General features: G+C 52.2%; 1 protein-coding gene across 1 annotated transcript in view; it reads left to right on the forward strand.

Moving 5' to 3' along the window:
* Positions 1-1185: 1185 nt before the first annotated feature.
* The window catches only part of Gabbr1 (gamma-aminobutyric acid type B receptor subunit 1), a 28377-nt gene continuing 10755 nt past the window's right edge, over positions 1186-18807 (forward strand). The window contains exons 1-13 of the mRNA XM_051153649.1: positions 1186-1334; positions 1740-1824; positions 2469-2672; positions 3429-3614; positions 4724-4744; positions 5896-6056; positions 9117-9251; positions 9652-9822; positions 10930-11031; positions 11328-11393; positions 11832-12023; positions 17541-17783; positions 18541-18604. Of these exons, the coding sequence (XP_051009606.1) occupies positions 1740-1824; positions 2469-2672; positions 3429-3614; positions 4724-4744; positions 5896-6056; positions 9117-9251; positions 9652-9822; positions 10930-11031; positions 11328-11393; positions 11832-12023; positions 17541-17783; positions 18541-18604 (1630 nt within the window). The 5' untranslated portion in view covers positions 1186-1334. The remainder of the gene's footprint in view (positions 1335-1739; positions 1825-2468; positions 2673-3428; positions 3615-4723; positions 4745-5895; positions 6057-9116; positions 9252-9651; positions 9823-10929; positions 11032-11327; positions 11394-11831; positions 12024-17540; positions 17784-18540; positions 18605-18807) is intronic.

An 18807-nucleotide genomic window follows, 5' to 3' on the forward strand; every position in this document is an offset into this window, starting at 1 on the left:
GCATCTGCCTGCTTCGAGGGAAACTGGGCACTCATACACTAAAATACTGTTGTTACAAATTGCTATACTCCTCCTTAAAGATGAGGAAATATTTTGATCTTTTTAGTCACGTGAGCAGGGAAGTGATGTAATCTGTGATTATAAGTTCTTGGTATAGGAGTCGTTACAAATATTTGTTCTAACACAGGGTTGAAGACTGAGAGCCTCGGTTCCCCTGGGTCTCACAATATCTGGTTTCCTCCCACCTTTCTGGAAAAACTAGTCAGCAAAGGAGTGTCCTTTCTTCCTTTTTTTCCCTCGTCTTTCCGTCCATCATCATTATTAATGACTATCGCCTTGGCTGTCGGACCTCTCAGCCAGGGTCTCCAGTTAAAGACCCGCCCGGTATGATAATACAGACCCTCGCTCTCGTAGAGGTTCTTTCTTTCTTTGTGTCCCCTCCTTTCTCCATCTCCCTCAGTTTCTCTCCTTGATGCCCCTGGTCTTTTGCTTCCCGCCATAAGCCGGCAAGTAGTCGCCTACTGCAGGACCACAGAGCCACCCTGGGCTCCCGGTTCTGGCTCTCCCATTCCTTTTTCCTCCTGCTTAGGTGCCTCCCGGCGGCCTCCTCCACCCTCGGCCGCTGCCCTTCCGACCCTTGCTTCTCCTTTCTCTTTCAAGGTCTGTTCTCCAGGTATATGGCATCTGCTTCCCTCCTTTCCCAGCATCCAGGTCTGTCTGCTTCCTTTTGGACAAACATCCTTTTCTCCACCTTCACCCAGGCTCCGGTCCCGTCGCCAGCTCCTCTGCTTTCGGGTAGAGTCCGGCCCCCACCCGCTCCCCATCCCAGTCTCCAGCAGTCTAGACCGCAGGTCTCTGGGCAGCGCTTAGTCCCCGCCCGCGTGCGTGAGCGCTAGTGTTCCCTCCATCCACCTCTACGCCCTCCCGCGCCGTGGGCGGTCTAGGGAGGGGCCGGGATCCGGGGCGGCTCCATGGGCTCGGGTTGTGGGAGGCGCCCTCTCCCGGTCTCTTCCCCCCTTCCCCCCGCCCCGTCTTCCCCTGCACCCTCCTTCTTCCCTCCGCCCGAGAGCTTTCCCGGTCCCCGGCGCCGCCTCCTTCCCTCCCGGCACCGCGCTCTCGCGGCCGCCGTCGCCCCGGGGAAGGAGAGACGGGGGTGGGGTTTGCGGGTAGCGAGCGAGGAGGGGAGAGACCCCGGCCGGGCTGGAGCCCGGATTCCTGGGGAAGAAGGACAGGGGAAGGGGAAGCTGGAGGGCCGGGAGGGAGAACCGGGATCAGCGGCCCGGCCTGGGGCCTTGAGGCCCAGGGAGAGCCGGGGAGCCGGACCGGCCGCCGAGGTAAGAGCAGGGCCCCAGCAGCCGGGTTTGGAGAGGGGCGCGAGAGGAGGCCGGTGGACGCTGGGCAGGGACAGGGGTGGTGGTGACCGATGGGCCCGCGGGACCCTGGAGCGTGGGTAGGTTGGGCTAGCGCTAGCCACAGGGGCCGCGGAAAGGAGGTGGAGAGAGGTGGAGTCCCGGGAGGGTGGGGGGCTGAGGGAGGCCGGAGGAGGGTGGGGACAGGCGCTCTCTCCTCCTCTCCCCCAGCCCGTGCGGCTCCGCCTCCGCCTCCTCCGCGGGGCGCCCTCCGCGTCCCGAGCCGCACGGTCGGAGCCTGTGAGGCACGCAGAGCGAGATCTGTCCGTCGGCTGGTCCAGGCCGCTGCCGGCGGGCTCCGCCGTGCTCTCACGGCCGCCTTTTCCTCAGATGCTGCTGCTGCTGCTGTTGGTGCCTCTCTTCCTCCGCCCCCTGGGCGCTGGCGGGGCGCAGACCCCCAACGCCACCTCGGAAGGTGCACCCTCCTCCGGCGCCCCGGACCTCTTCCACCCTACAGCTCCTAGTCCTGCACGTCTCCTTTTCCTCACCGTTCTCGCGTCAGGACAACCTCCCCATTCCACCCTCCTCCGACAGCCTGGCCCCTCAGCCACTTCACTACTCCTGACCTCCTTTCTGTCACCCGGCATCACCACCAGCATCCATTTCCTCCGCCTCACGTTGCTACACTACACCTCTCTTCTGTGACCCCGAATTATTTTCTTAGCCCCACCTCCCTTTCCAGGGCCCACATTACTACAGCGCCTCGCGTTCCTTGCTCCACCTTGTTGCTCAGATGGGTTTGTGTGGTCTTACTCCCCTTCAGACCCCGTTTCCTCATTTTAAGCACCGAACATATGATTTCTCCGTAGCTATTTTTCTTGATTACACTTCGCTATAGGTGTAGTCCCGCATCAGCTTTAGCCCTAACCCCCGACTCTAGGGTTCTGCAGCTTGGGGTTCTTAACTCTTCCCACTCCCACCTTCCAGTTGTGCCCTACCCCCTTCTGTCCCCATCCACGACCCTAGCATTGACCACGCCCTGCTCTCCCCCCACCCCCTCACTGCGGCTCTGCCTTCCCGCTCCCACGGTTCCCCTGTGCCTCCCCCATTCCCTCTCAGGTTGTCAGATCATACATCCACCCTGGGAAGGGGGCATCAGGTACCGCGGCCTGACTCGCGACCAGGTGAAGGCCATCAACTTCCTGCCCGTGGACTATGAGATTGAATACGTGTGCCGGGGGGAGCGCGAAGTGGTGGGGCCCAAGGTGCGCAAGTGCCTGGCCAACGGCTCCTGGACGGATATGGACACACCCAGCCGTTGTGGTGAGTAGCCTGGGAAGCCACCCCACCCCCCACCCTTTTCCTTCCGGCCATTCCTCTCTCAGTTGCAAGGCAACCTTAGCTGTTTTGCAAGTCAGCAATTTTAAATCCAGTGGAACCAAAAGTCACAAATACGTTTAATGAATGAGTACTAGGTAGGAGGAGGGGTGCTGCTGTGAGCAGCTAGTGGGAGGGAGCAAGCTAGAGCCGGCACACTCACGTCATTCTCCTCATTGGGGCATTCATCACTGGATGAAATAACTTTGATTTTTTTTCATCTGAGTTGTTCTTTGAGGATCATTAGTGAGAGATTTTTTTAAGTCATAAAACGATTTTTTATCACATTTTCTGACACGTTTGTCTCTATAAGCCAGTCAATATAAGCCAATGTCAGTATAAGCCCGTCTTGTAGTAGTCTAGACCAGCCATACATAATAAGAAAATTATGCCTGACCATGCATCCAAATTAACATACATCTACACATTTCAGAGGCAGAGAACTACCACTTTACTGTGCTGTGAGCAGTTCCTATTTTGTGTGCTTATAGCTCCATCTGGGGTTCCTACAATAGAAATGCTGTGTCTTTTTTCAGAAGCTGGGAGGAAAGGGGGAGGTGGGGAGGCATACACATTGCACCCCTGATTTCCAGCGGAGCAGCATGCTTGTGAACCCAGACTCAGACCTGAGTTCCCCGTACTCCCCAAGTGGAAGGACCCTCTACATCTCGCCTTTCTTCTTGTTTTCCTGTCTCTCCACAGTCCGAATCTGCTCCAAGTCTTATTTGACCCTGGAAAATGGGAAGGTTTTCCTGACGGGTGGGGACCTCCCAGCTCTGGATGGAGCCCGGGTGGATTTCCGGTGTGACCCCGACTTCCATCTGGTGGGCAGCTCCCGCAGCATCTGTAGTCAGGGCCAGTGGAGCACCCCCAAGCCCCACTGCCAGGGTGAGGGGAACAGCAGCTGCCTGCCTGCAGCTGATGAGGGTGCTTGTACTAGAACGGGAGTGGGGTGGGGGAATGGACAGGGGGAAAGGATGGGTGCCATGAAGAATGTCCCGGGAGGACTTCGGGAAGATGGAGGTGAAAGCCCAACTCTTTATACCTCTCACCTGCCCAGACTTGGCTCCGCAGCCCTTTGTAGTCACTTCGTTGGGTCTCCCTCCGTTCCCTTTTCTTTTAGTGTGCTCTTCCTGCTTTCAAATCTTGACCCCCCCCCATTCTCCTTTCTTTATTAATCTCACCCTCCCTTGCCTTCTTAAAGTTTAAAGACTCCCCCCGTAGACTTAGGGCATCACTCTTCTAGAATTGATCCTTCGCTTCATTCTATAATGGGATTAATGCAAATATTCAGAATTAAGTAATGCATTATGTTTAGAAAAAAACTGTCAGTGAGATCTGGGGTTGGGAACGTATGGAAAAGGCAGAAGTGGCGGTAGAATGGTCAGATGATTAAGACAGCTTTGGGAAGACTATGGGTCTTGTGTATACCTTTTATGCCTTAATCGTCCCTTGAAGGAATAATTGCTTCTGTGTTTGCCACCTTTTTGCCATCTGGTTCTGCAAACATCTCCCATTTCTGGGCACCCAAACTCTTGTATATACTCTTCTCTCCTGGAATGAAAATGAAGCTTTAGGGTCCCCCCGTTTTGACTAAGTCTTCATTTTGAGCTCTTAAGAATGTGTTCATGTGCTAACCAACTTTAGAATTTACTAAATTAAGGTGTTTAAACATCAGTCGTTTAAACCCAATTATATTTGTAATTTGTAATGTTTAACTTAAAGAGACCATATATATATATAATATTCAAGCTCTACAAACGCCGACCCCCCCCCCCCCCTTTACTTGCTGGCACAAATTCTGTTGGCCTTTGAAAATTCGAAGAAAACACTAAGTCCTGACTCGCAGCCCCGCCTTGCTCTTATCCCCAGGCACCCTTCCCTCTACGCAGTCTCCGCTCCGCATGAACAGGTGTGGGAGGGGGCTGGGGAATCAGGCCTGGGAAGCTGGGCGCCACTGGTAACTCTTCTCTGATCCCCGTCTTTCCTGCTGCCAGTGAATCGAACGCCACACTCAGGTGAGATCGGAAACCCCGCGTGCACTGCCGCCCCAATCCCCTCACTCCCCACCCTCCACCGGCAGGAATTCTTTCCATTCATCTCCCCATCCCACCCCATTCTAGTTTGCGGTCAGGCCCTCCTCTCCCTACCACCAAATCGCGGTTTTCCGCCCCTTTCCCTGCCTGGCCACGCTCCTCCCCGGCTTTGTGCTCCTCTCGGGCGGGCGCAGCTTCCAAAAGCGCGAGGCCCGGTAGGGGGCAGTCGCGCGCCGGAGGACCCAGGTCTCTCCTTCGTGGGGTTCAGGGACCTGTTCCTGACGCCCCCTACGTAGGTTTTACAGTCGAGGTCCTCCCATCGATCGAGCTCACCCCGCCCACTCGGGGCCTCCCATCCTCCGTAGACCCTTCCCTCAACCGCTCTATCCTTCTAATCCTTACTTCTCCCTACCAGCCTTCTCTTTCTGTACACGTATCTTTCTGCAAAGCCTTTCCCAGCGCTCTCGCTCTTCCCACCATTAGTCCTTCGCTCCGTTTCCCTTTAGCCCCCTTTCAGAACTGTCACCAGCACCCTCCAGCCCCCATCCTACCCACCTCGCTTCCCATCTTTGCTCTGTGTTTAGCCTCTCATTCCAAATCCACTCCGTACCCTCCCTTCCAGTCTCCTTAGGCCGAGACCCCCTCCCTTCCTTGCGCTCTCCCTCCTCTTCCCCTCCCCTCTGGGCCTCGGCACTGGCTCCTATCCCCGCCCCCTTCCCGTGACGTCAAGGCCCCCTCCTCGCTCCTTTTCTCCCTCCTCCCTTCTGTCGGTCGGTCAGTCGGCGAGGAGAGTCCGCGGTGGCGGGAGCCAGCGCCGCCTGGCCCTGGGAAGCCCACGTCTCAGCCTTCCCCGGGCTCCGGCCCCCTCCTCCCCATGAGACCCGGGATGGAGGCGCCTCCCCGACACCCTCCCAGCAGCCTTCCCCAGAAGAAGTGTCCCCCCTGAGCTGCCCCCACCCCAAGGAGGCCTCCCCCGCCCCTCCTCACCATGGGCCCGGGGGGCCCCTGTCCCCCGGTGGGGTGGCCGCTGCCTTTTCTGCTGGTGATGGCGGCTGGGGTGGCTCCGGTGTGGGCCTCTCACTCCCCCCATCTCCCGCGGCCTCACCCGAGGGTACCCCCGCACCCCTCCTCAGAACGGCGTGCGGTATACATCGGGGCGCTGTTTCCCATGAGCGGGGGCTGGCCAGGGGGCCAGGCCTGCCAGCCCGCGGTGGAGATGGCGCTGGAGGACGTTAACAGCCGCAGGGACATCCTGCCTGACTACGAGCTCAAGCTTATCCACCACGACAGCAAGGTAGCTGGGGTGAGGGACAGACCGGCTGGGGTGGTGGGAAGATGGGGCTGTGCATCCTCTCTGGGATTGCGAAGCAGACCCCTCCCGAAAGTGACTGGCTGGAGACGCGCAGGAGGTGCAGGGGCTTAGGGATGGCTCAGTGGCTGCCAAGGCCGATTCTTGTGCAGGCAGTAGAGACTCACAGAAGTGGTTGGGGGGTCTTAGGTTCTGCTCCTCTGGAGTAAGCTATCCCTGGCCAAGGTTGGGGGCTGGAAGAAACGTCAGAGGTGGGCAGTTGGCTCAGGGGTTTACGTTTGCCATGGTAACAAGGTAAATCTTGGCGTAGGTTGGGGCTGGAAGGAATAGGGAGAGAGGGGGGCAGGATTTAGAGACAAGAGGGTTCTACTTTCTACCAAAACAAACAGCGAGGTAAGGCTGCCTGTCTCCTCTTATCTACCTTGTGGGGGATTCCTTTGAGAATGCGTGGCCTACAGCTTGGGGAAAGCTTTAAGAGATAGACTGAGGCACTGGGAGGGTATTGGGGGTCCATAAAGAGCCCCTACCACAGCATTGGGGATGGAGAGTCAGTGTTCAGGGAGGTCAGAAAATAATGGAGCCGGAAGGGGTGGGGAGGAGGGTGGGGACAGGGAAGACCCTGGACTTCCTGTGGAACTTGAGGGTCCTGATTTTAGCTTCTGGTTTATTATGGCCTGGTGGGTCTGAAAAGAGAAACAGGATGTAGGGTTGGGAAGAGAAGGACAGCAGAGGGTCATGGTGAAGGGAATCTCGGTGTTAGAGGATGGTCTATCATAAGATTTCCTTACCAAGTCTCTCCCCAAGTGGGACCTGACATGTCAGAAGGAAGAAAGGTTTGGGCCCTTTGTGACATGTGGCTACAGGGACTTGATGTTGGGAAAACAGTACAGGTGGGAGATTTGGCCATTTTATTCTTGAGGGGTGTGTGTGTAACATTGGTATGCACCTAAAAATAGACATGTACCCCCAAAGGGGGCAGAAGGGAGCCTGCGGCAGGGTTCTAGAGGAGGGTTGTCAGGGGCTTGGAGAGGAAAACAAAATACAAAAAACAAAAAAACCAACCAAACAAAAAAACAAAACGAACAACAAAACTTCCCTTGGATTGTTGCCTTTTCTGCGGTTCTCAAACAACAGTGAACAAGACTCACTACTTGTGAAAACACTAGTTTTACACTAGTTTTCGTCAGGAAGGAATCCCAAGTAGCGTCTTCATTTTTATCCACAGAGACCCTGCCCAAGGAGATGCCTGCATATAGCTTACCCCAGGATGCCAGGGAAGAGAGTCAGGGTGCAGGGGAAAAAAGAAAAAAAGAAAAAAGAAAAAAAAAAGCATTAGTTGTGAGGGTAGGGAGGCAGGAAGAGGAAGAAGGGTCTTGATCTATTCTGCGAGCAAAAATAGATAATTGGCTCTGAGGGGGAGACTGTAAAGAGAGCAGGAAGACAGGGGAAGCCTGGCTCGAGCTCAAACTCATCCTCCATGACAATTGATTCCCTAGAGGTGTTGGGGGAGCAAATGGGGTGGGGGGACCTAGAAGGAGGTAGAAGTGAAGGAGGGGGCCATGTGGCAGAGGGTAGGTCTAGATCCTTGGCCACTGTGGGAACTCCGTGGAGGGGGGCTTTGCTGTGATAAATGGGGTGTGGGGGGGATGTAAGAACAGGTGGAGAAGTGAAGCAGAAGATGGCACACACATTAGGACACACACACATTAGGACACACACACACACAGTTTTATGTAACTGTAGGTTTCTGAGTATCCTGTTAAATCTTTCTTCAGAAAAATAGTGGAAGGGCATTTATTGGCTTGGGAGGAGCCGGGCTCTGTATCTGCTCTAATGGAAGTTCAGAAGCTCCCCACCAAATGGTTAAAAAAGGAAAGAAAAAAAAAAAAAGAAAAAGAAAAAGAAAAGGTAAAGATGCTAAGTAGGGAGGCCTGAAGTGTTCCAGACCTACAGGTGAGCCCTGCGCTTAATAGGGCGGGAGAGCAGAGCTGGCGGTGGCAGGGTTCAGAGTACATTTTCTTTTGGATGCTCAGATTTGCCAGCTCCCTCTGGGCCCCCTGGGCTCCGTGTCTCCAGCTTCTCACAGCGCCTCAAATGTCAGGCCTCAGTGGGGGAGCAAACAGACTCCAGGCATCTTTATTTCCTTGCTAACCCCCTGCACCAAGTTCACTCTCTCCAGTCCCCTGCACCTCCTGCCTGTCCTCTCTGCTCTGACTCCTCGCTGGCAGTCGTTTCTTCTCCACTTCTTTGGGGGGTGTTGGGGGGGGGCTCCAGCAGCTTCTGAAATGTCATGCCTCAGCAGGAGGGGAACAGACAGCGGGGGACCCACGGCTGGCCCCCCACTTCCCTTCCTCCTGCCTCTTTTTTCCTCCCCAGCTTCCCCATTGCCCTTGTGGTTCTTTCAGGTGCCTCTGACGTCATCTGGCTTGTAGAGTTCCATTCTATTAATTTTTCTCTGATCTTCCTCATTTTTAGGTTCTTCCTCACTGCCCCTCTCCCCTTTTCCTAATGGGCTTGTCAAATGTCAGGGCTCAGCAGGGAAGGACAGGGTTGCTGAGCAGACCTCCCCCTCCCCCATCTTGTTTTTCTTGTTCTCTCAGATCGGAGGTGGGAATTTCCTTGAGGAAGCTGTCTGGGGATCTGGAAAGGAAGCATTTGTGTTCCCCGCAGACTTTCTGGGCAGACGTTCAGGGCCTATGAACATGGGACAGGACGGGGTTGAGGGGGCAGAGATGGCAGAAGATAGTGAGCTCAGGAATGGCTGGGAATGGGAGAGGGCAGGGCATGCGCTACCCTGGAAGGGCGGGCACGCGGTAGGTGGTATGGCTAAGGTGCCAGATGGAGGACGAGAGAAGGGAGCGCAACGAAAAGAGAGAAACTTGAGCGGAGATGTTCAGGGAGGAGAATGTGACGGTAACAGTGGAAGTGAGTAACTGAGGAAGGTACTAGGTTATCCAAGGCAGTAGGCCTTGCAGGATGTGAATATAGAGGGGGCGGGTGCTGGGGATATGGGGGATAGCCTCCGTCTCCTCCTTCCTCCCTCAGTGTGACCCAGGGCAAGCCACCAAGTACTTGTACCAGCTGCTCTACAACGACCCCATCAAGATCATCCTCATGCCCGGCTGCAGCTCTGTCTCTACACTCGTAGCTGAGGCTGCCCGGATGTGGAACCTCATTGTGGTATGGAAGACAGGGTGAAGGGGAGGCAGCGTCTTCTCTTGGGGCTGTGTAAAGTAGAGAGGTTGTGGTTACGTTTAAAAGGACTAGTGTAGTGAGAGGTACCACTGTCGGGACTCGGCCTTCTGGTAGCATCTCCTGAAGGAGCTACAGGGACCCATTGATGGGGACTCAGATTGGGGTCTGCGTGTGCATATGTGTGCATGTGCGCCTGTGCGCACGCGTGTGCCTATGCGCACGCATGCATGTGTGTATGTGCTTGGTCTTGAAAATCACTTTTCCTGGGACAAAGGTGAGGACGTTTGGAAGTAATGAGAGGGAAAGTTGCAGCCAAGAAAGGGCTAAAGATCCCTAGTGTCTTCTTCATTTTTTTTCATGGACACCTCCCATCCTTCTGCCTCAGCTCTCATACGGCTCCAGCTCGCCAGCCTTGTCAAACCGACAGCGTTTTCCAACCTTCTTCCGAACACATCCCTCCGCCACACTCCACAATCCCACCAGGGTGAAACTCTTTGAGAAGTGGGGCTGGAAGAAGATTGCCACCATCCAGCAGACCACAGAGGTCTTCACCTCCGTGAGTCCAGACAGGGGACGATGGGACGTGAGGTCCCAGGGGCATCTGCTCTGCTGGGGGGGATGTCTTGATGCTTTTTATCAAAAGGGAACACATTCCAAGTGGGCGGAGGTGCTTGTTCGTTCTGTAGCCTGGGGAACCACAGGAGCTGAGAGTTTTGTAATCCTCTCCACTGTTGTGTTTTGTTCCCCAGACTGATAGGACTCTGTTCTATGAAAGCAGGTTTAATTCCTGGTTGAGGCAAGAGGGAATAAGAAGTCTGGTTTTAGGGAAGCAGCGGGTTTCCATGCCTTCAGGGGTGGAGAGCGGTTGGCCTCTGAGTGTGGAGCTGCTAAATGGGGTGGGATAGAAGAGCGTACAGGCAGGCAGATAAGAGACAAATGGCGGCCGGGCATGGTGGCACACGCCTTTAATCCCAGCACTCGGGAGGCAGAGGCAGGCAGATCACTGTGGGTTCCAGGCCAGACTGGTCTACAAAGTGAGTCCAGGACAGCCAAGGCTAACACAGAGCCCCTGTCTTGAAAAACCGAGAGAGAGAGAGAGACAGACAGACAGACAGACAGACAGACAACTGGCAAGTGTGTGCATTTGGGAGTTGACACAGGGAGGTGCTTACAGACTAGAGGAGGGAGAGGGAGGTTTGCAGAGGTAGAGAGGAAATGGCAGGGCTCCACACTTGAAGACAACAGTCCAGTTCTTCTCTTTGGGTCTTCTGTGGACTCATTACGTTGAGCGGCCCTTTAATCCTTCCTCCTTTTCCCTCAGTGACTCAGTCCGTTTTCCTGTGATCCTTTTGTCTGTCTGCCCACTTGCCCCTGCAGTTAGCATCATAATGTCTATTCCAGAACCTGCTGTGCTTTTTTGTTTCGTTTTGTGTTTTCTTCTCAGTGTCAGGAATGGGGCGGGAGGGGCGTTGTCCCAGGAAACAGACGCTGAGGAGGGGTTCTTCATGCATCGTGGGAGTCGCCTTCTCAGACTGGGGGTGCTTTTCTTTCATCCTCTCCTTATGGGGTGCAAGATAAGGTTCAGACTCTACTTCTTTGCTGTGAGTGTTCAGCCTGTTCTCACTGACGAGCTCTGCTTTGCCCCTTGTGTCTCCCACCCAAGACACTGGATGACCTGGAGGAGCGAGTGAAGGAGGCTGGGATTGAGATCACGTTCCGACAGAGTTTCTTCTCAGACCCAGCCGTGCCTGTGAAAAACCTGAAGGTGGGTGGGCCAGGGTGGTGGGTGGGCTCAGGCTGCCGCGGGGGTCAGTGTGGGAGGTGGGTCGGCTGGAGAGGAGCGCCCGGTAGAGGCCGTTGCTCATTCTGTGTGGCAGCTAAGTCTCCCGGGAAGGCTTAGTTAACATCTTCCAGTTGACATTTATCCACTGCCCATTGAACGTTTCTTCTGCGCGCTAAGCGCTTGGAAGCGGCGGAAATCAACGCTTCCGAAGCTGTGGCTTAACCCCTCAGGCGCGTTCAGCGTCCCTCGGGAGCTCTGGCTCTGTCTCTGTTTTATAGCGTCAAGACGCTCGAATCATCGTGGGACTTTTCTATGAGACGGAAGCCCGGAAAGTTTTTTGTGAGGTGGAGATGGGATCTGGACCAGGGAGGGGCTGGGTGGGCTCTCTCCTGGGTCCTCCTCACTGCCTCTCTGCTCAAATTGATAGCAAATGGCCTGAGGTGATAATGAATGCCAGGCCTGTCTGCAGGCCTGTGGCTCCCTCGCTGGTCTACACGCATGTACTTTCTTGTTTTGCTCCTTTGTGTTTTAACCCCATCTTTTCTGAGTGGGTGAGGGAGGCATCTTGCTGAGCCTTTGCTATGATTTGAAGAGTTTTTTAAAAATACTGTTAAATTTTTAGATCAGCATGCAAAATAATAGGCTTCACTGAAGATTAAAAAAAAAAAAAAATCCCGTTCTTTGATTCTCAAGAGACCAAACAGTGTTTAGTGAGAGATAACACTACCTCCCCAGAACCAAACCGAGTCCCTTCGACTGCCTCCCTCCCGCGTTGCGTGCAGGTCTACAAGGAACGCCTCTTTGGGAAGAAGTATGTCTGGTTCCTCATCGGCTGGTACGCTGACAACTGGTTCAAAACCTATGACCCGTCCATCAATTGTACGGTGGATGAGATGACGGAAGCCGTGGAGGGCCACATCACTACTGAGATTGTCATGCTGAACCCTGCCAACACCCGGAGCATATCCAACATGGTGAGGGTGGGAACTTGAAAACTGGCACCGGGGTGGGAGGGGCTGTGAGAATGTGGAAGGGGGGCAGGGCACAGGAAGTGAGGATAGCCCTGGAGTTAAGTGACAGGAAGGGGCCGGTGCCCATCCCGTGCCTGTTTGCGTCATGTTTCTCGTGGGTTCTACCTGTGCTGTGATTTCCTTGGGCGAGAGGGAAAAAGAGTGGGATGTACAGTAGGCTTCTGGTGAGTGGAAGGACTGTTGCCATGGAAACAAGCAGTTAGCGAGGAGTCAAATGTGGAAGGGAAGTTAATGGTGATATAAGCGCACACCTTTTCCAGAAAGCTTCTCTTGGGCACAGATGTGTTTTCATTATTATTATTGTTGTTGTTATTTGTATGTGCGTGGCTGATGTTCGCACCTCAGAGGGTTGGTTAATATTCACTTTCTGGGTTTTTTTTTTTTTTGAGACAGAGTCTCTCTACCTCTGGCTGTCCTAGAACTCAGGCGATGTAGATCAGGCTGGCCTCAAACTCTCAGAGACCCTTCTGCTTCTGCCTCCCTAGTGGTGGGATTAAGGCATGTGCCAACATTCCTGGTTTTAATATTCACCATTAATCGATGTGAAATTAGTTTTTAATAATTCTCTCCCTTGCTTTTTTTTTTTTTAAAGGAATTTTGGGTGTACATGGAATGTCAGAACTCCTTTAGCCCTAGGTAGGCACTGTGAAGGCACACTGTCACTGTCTTGATTTGAGAGGGAGGACCAGGGTAGCGCTGTGTCTGGGGCCATGAGTGAGTGTGGGTGTGGGTATGTGGGATAGAAACGGTTGACCTACGCTCAGCATCATACCCACAGTGCAGGGGTCTCGGTAGCTCCGTAGGTAGAGTAAGCTGTGCGTCTCTTTATTATCCCTGTTGTGACTCCAGCTGTGAAATACTTGCTTTCAGAGAGGTGAACTAATGATACTTTTAATAATGGTTGGTTTTATGAGGAAAATCAGGACTTTTTTTTTTTTTGATGTATAATTTGAGGATCCTAAGAACAGTACTCTAAAATAGGTCTGTTATTTACATCTTATGAACTAGAAAACTGGAACCAGGAGGGCTTAGTAGCGACCTGTCCTGGGTCATGCATCTCCTAGTACCCTGCTGAGTTGAACTCCAACCTGCTCTGCATCATCACTTGCCATGGGAAAATACAAAGCCTCACCAAAATCGTTATAATGTACAAATGCTGTTCAGATAACGATGGTGTCTGATCAAAGGAGAAATGAGATTCGGGAATCTGTTCCTGCACTAGGTTGTGATAAAAGGTGGACTGACACGTGGGTTCTGGCTATAAACTGTGTTCTGGAGTGATCTAAGGGGGTGTTATGTGCAATTTACTTCAATTAAAGACTGCGGTGAGGAAACACTAGAGAAACACTTTCCTACACAGGACAAGCAGTAGTTCTCCCGAACCCAGGGTAGTGGAGTAGGTGACCAAAGTCAGAAAGGCTCACTCGTGTGTGCGCCAAGCTCCCATCTCACACTGAGACAGAACTGACACGAGAGCTTAGAGGTGAGTGAAGGTGTTGATTGATAGTTGGGCCTTGGGGTAGGATGCTTTTTCTGGCTTTAAAAGCACCTTTACAAAAATGGTGCACGGGACCTTCGGGAGACCCCAGCTGAAGATGTCAGGTGGAAAAGCCCAGGTTTTTCCATAGAGGGGGAAACAGCCTTTTCAGGTGACTAGGGAAGATTATAGGTGAGTCAAACAGCACTAACAGTGGGTCAGGGCAGGAGTGGGACTGAAGGGGCAACGAGCAGAAGCCTGGGGATGTAGAAAAGTCGCGGAGCTGCCTTCATCCCAGAAGGGTAGCTCAGGTGTGTTTGGCTCAGTTCCCAAACTTGCATCAGGGCCACCTGGTAAACTAGGTTAGCACATGGGTTTCTGAACCCTTTCCCTGGAGGTACCTAGATCCCTAGAGGTGGAACTGGGGCCTGAGCATTTCATTTCTAGCAAATTCCTGGAGTTTGTGATGCTGATGATCTGGTGGACCATGAGAACTATAGGGCAAGGAAGGACAACGGTGCCTCTAAATATCTCATGGTGCACAGTTCAGTCCCCAGCAACAAGACTCTCCTGCATAAGATGTCAGCAGCATAGGAGTTGAGAAAACTTGGTTTAGAGAAAGAATCTTAAGGAGAGTTTGAAGCCAGCCTGGGCTAGTGTGAGACCGTATGCACCCCCACCCCACACCCTCTACCAAAGAAAATAATAATAGAAAGGAAGAAAAAGTATAACCATTGTCTTTGTCGACTCAAGGGAAAGACTGGTTTTTTGTGGGTTTTGGTGGTGTACTTCTTGGCTGGCTGTACGTCCTGAGTGAACTGAGACTCCGGGGATAATATCACGCCAGCCAGATTAATCCCTTCCCAATATGGTGATTTTCTGATGTAATCTTTACTTTGAACTGAGGATTGGCTAGACCTTAAAGCTGAAGGACTTACTGCTCAGAAAGTGTTAGCTCGATGCTGTCTGTGGGCACTTGTCTCTCAAGTGGCTTTCAGCACAGCAGAGGCTCAGGGTAGTGCACAGTACGCACAGCAGCTGGTGCCAGACGCCCTGGGCTGGAATCCCAGCATCACCACTCAGCTGCAGCTACAGGAGCCTGTGTCCCTGTTTCCTCATCTCTAAAACAGAGATGATCATACAGTCCATTCGTTGAAGTGTTTGTGGATTAAATACATTGCTTATATGCCTGGCACAAAATGGATGTTAGCAGTCACCATCACCCCATTACCCTCCCCAGCACCATCATCATCTTCCCCAGCAGCAGCAGCATCCTTTTTTCCTCCTCCTGTATAGAGAGGGGTGGTGTTAGTGAAACATTAGAACAAATAGTTTAAGAGGATTTGCTGAATTGGAAATGTGTAGTTGCTTTCAGTCTTAAGCACTGGACAGTGTGGGAGTATGAGGAAAAAGTGAGCTAAGTTTTGTATTGTCTTCCTGTCTTTGCTTTTATTTTATTTTATTATTTTTAAGCATGTTTGAGTATGTGTATGGAGAGTGGAGGTGAAAGGCATCACATCCGCGGCAGCTGGCAGCTGGAGTTCCGTGGGTCCTCTGCAGTGGCATCTGCACTCTTCACCTCTGAACCGTCTCTCCAGCCCACCTGCCTCCTTTTGTTTGTCTTGAGATTAGCGTGTTACTTTGTAGCTCTGGTTGGCTTTGAACTTCTCTAAGTACGCCAGAAGCATCTTAAACTTGAAATCTTGACTGTTTGTGTCGGCCTCCTAAGTTTGATATTATAGGCGTGCACCATTGTGGGCCCCCCACCCCCTTTCTCTCTGAAGTAGTTCTTACCCTGTTGCCCAGGACACTCAAGACAGACTTACGTGACCTCAGCCTGCTCGGTAGCATGGTAAGCAGCTTGGACTGCAGGTGCTGCCTGCCTGTTTTTCTTTGCATCTGAGAGCGGGGGTCATGTATAGCTACAATGTGTTAGAGTAAATGGGGCCTGTAAGATGGAAGGTATCAGGCCAGAATTACAGGCCTGAGCATTGGGAACAAAGCCAGGGTGCAACCAGGGAAACTCACGGAGAGAACGTGTGATGTACTTCATATCCAGCGTTTTATGTGTTCTTACTAAATCTTTACAGGAGCTCTTTAATGCAGTATTATTCCCATTTTAGAGCCGAATAGCCAGTTTAGTGAGATTTAATAACTTGCTTGAGATTTCTTAGGAGGTAAGTGGTTCAATTAGAATTAGAACCTATTCATCTACTTATCCATCCAGTGGACTTCCTTTTCATTTAAAGACGTTATTGTTTAAAATTCACAGCAAGATTGAATGGAAGGTCCCGAGTCCCCATAGCGTCCGTGTATGACCTTTCTGTTTGATCTCTACTGTCAGATTCCACCACCACATGAATGGATCTTCATCAACAGGGCATTGTCACCCAAAGCCCTTGGCTTATATCAGGGCCAGCTGTTGGTGCTTTGCACTCTGTCCATCTTTGCAGTGTCATGAAGTGCATAGAGTCCCAGGGTGTTTACAGTGCGTCCGCTGTGAGCTGTGTACAGTGCTAGATACCCATGCTTGCGAGAGGGATGCAGCCTAGTTCTTCCCTGGCGCAGCTGAGCCTACGCCTTTGTGTTTCAAGGCCCAGGCTGTTCTAGAAAGCTGAACAGAGGGGCCTGGAGAGATGGCTCAGGGGTTAAGAGTACTGACCGCTCCTGAAGATCCTGAGTTCAAGTCCCAGCAACCATATGGTGGCTCACAACCATCAGTGATCTGATGCCCTCTTCTGGCCTGTAGGTGTAATGCAGGCAGAGCACTATACATAATAAATAAATCTTTAAAAAAAAAAAAGAAAGAAAGAAAGAAAAAGAAAACAAAAAAGATAACTGAACAGAAAAAAATGTTTTGGGGAGGAGGGGCATGGGAACAAGGCTAAATATGTTTAAAATTACATCTTATCCACTTATTTTGTATATGTGTGCCGCACCAAGGCTCACAGAGGTTACTTTTGGGGGTTGGTTTTCTCCCTCCACTATGTGTGTTCCAGAAACCCAACTTCAGTATGTGCTTTTGTGTGCTGAGTCATCTCACTGGCCAGGAGCAAAGATTCCTCACCACGTACCATTCCTCCGTTAGAGTATGCCTGTGCACGTTCTAAATCCAGCCGTCTGCGTAGCGACTCCGCGCCGTACACATGTGTTGCCAAGAAAAAGTTAAATGTTTTCCTGTGAGTCTGTGGTGGTGAGGAAGGGGAGGTGTGATGCTCTCTGTTACATGGAAGGCGGTTCTGAGAGGGTCGGGAATCCATCCGCTCATAAGTAGAAAGCCAAGCATGGTTACTATTGTAAGATGCTAGGTCTCCTCCACCCATGAGAGTTAAAGGGATTGTCCCTCTTCTGGATTTCTTAGAAGGCTGAGTGCTAAGCGGGTTGTGAGTGGGACTGAATATGGACTTCTGTGTTGTGAAGGGTCTTTCCGGTTTCTGTCACCAGTGTAAGGAGGAAGCAAATGGAAGTCATACCAAGATAGCAAGCAGCTAGCACCCTAAGGAACAATCCTCTCAGTTGGCAGGCAGAGTGCAAAAGGCCTTTTCTGGATCTTTAAAATTGGAGGAGCTGTTAGCTCCTGGGTCAGCTCCGCTGTGAAAGTCTGGAGGTTGGGAGAGCGCCAGCACTGCTGCTTTTCCTTGCAATTACCCATCTCTTCCTTGGCTCTGTTTCTTTCTCCTTTGCCGTTCATTTTCCAGAGTGTTTATTCATCAGATTTCTCTGTTGTTTGTAGTTCTGAGCTAGCAGCTGTACACTCTTAAGACCATTGGACTCAGCTAAATCCCCGCTTTAGTCTTGTAGCTTCCAACCCAAGATAGACACATGGGTATAGCTAACGATTTTGTCTGTACATATGGTCTACCCGACAACACGAAACACAAACCATCCGCTCCGAGTCACAGTGTCTGAGCCAGAACCGAGGCCTCTCCCCCCTGCACCCACACACATTTTCAGTGCTTTCCTCTTGTTCTTCCTTCACCCAGACATCCCAGGAATTTGTGGAGAAACTAACCAAGAGACTAAAAAGACACCCCGAGGAAACTGGAGGCTTCCAGGAGGCGCCGCTGGCCTATGACGCTATATGGGCTTTGGCTCTGGCCTTGAACAAGACCTCGGGAGGAGGTGGCCGCTCGGGTGTGCGCCTGGAGGACTTTAACTACAACAACCAGACCATTACAGACCAAATCTACCGGGCTATGAACTCCTCCTCCTTTGAGGGTGTTTCTGTGAGTTACAGCAGCTTCTGTCATGCACCCTATGGAAAGGGACACTCCCCCCCCCCCTTTTTTTTTAGTTTTTAGTTTTTTCAAGACAGGGTTTCTGTGTGTAGCCTTGGCAGTCCTAGACTCGCTTTGTAGACCAGGCTGGCCTTGAACTCACAGCGATCCACCTGCCTCTGCCTCCCCGAGTGCTGGGATTATAGGCGTGTGCCACCGTGCCCGGTAAAAGGGATCCTTTTGGAGAACCTCCAGATGCGTGCAATCTCCCGCTTTCTTGGTTGCTTTTCTGTAAAAGTCGGGGTTAGACTAGGGGAGGAGGGAACCCTCGAGCTGGAAAACCATACAGAAGATGACAATGGAAACAATTGCTGTCGTCTAGTGTTTTCCAAGCTGCGCCAGGTGTTTATGGGGCAGATGAGAAGTGTAGGGTTTTTAAAAAAAGAGATGGCATCTTGAGAGTTAATTTCCTTCCTTTAAAGTAAAGAAATTAAGCACCCAGTAGGGTTTGGTGGTCGCTCCTAGCCCTTTGTCTGGGGACTCTCTCGTTCAGATCTCAAGGGCTGAAGCTTCTTCTCAGAAGAACTCTGTTTCCAGAATCTAGGGTATGTGCATCTGGGGTGTGTCCTACATGCAGCAGATGCCATAAATAGCCTTCATTCAGAAGCTCAATTACAGCAAAACCAGAAGGTTTCTGAGTCCCCTGATCTCTTCTCCTTCTGCTTTTATCCCTTCCCCCCTTCTTCCTCCACATGTTTCTCCTCAGGGCCATGTGGTCTTTGATGCCAGCGGCTCCCGGATGGCGTGGACACTTATCGAGCAGCTGCAGGGTGAGCCCAGGCTGGGAGGCTGGGAAGGGGCAGGCGGGGTTTGGGCTAAGTGCTCTCGAGAGCAGTGAGGAGTCTCGCCCAGACAGCCACAGCCGGATACCTTTTGGCTACAGTGCACTGTGTTCATTGGGCTTTAAATAATGATAAAAAGAACCAGTGTTTCTCAGCGATTCTGTTCTTTCAGAGGGGCATGCAGGTTAAAG

This window comes from Acomys russatus, chromosome 11 (genome assembly GCF_903995435.1).
Source record: "Acomys russatus chromosome 11, mAcoRus1.1, whole genome shotgun sequence".
Taxonomy (NCBI): domain Eukaryota; kingdom Metazoa; phylum Chordata; class Mammalia; order Rodentia; family Muridae; genus Acomys; species Acomys russatus.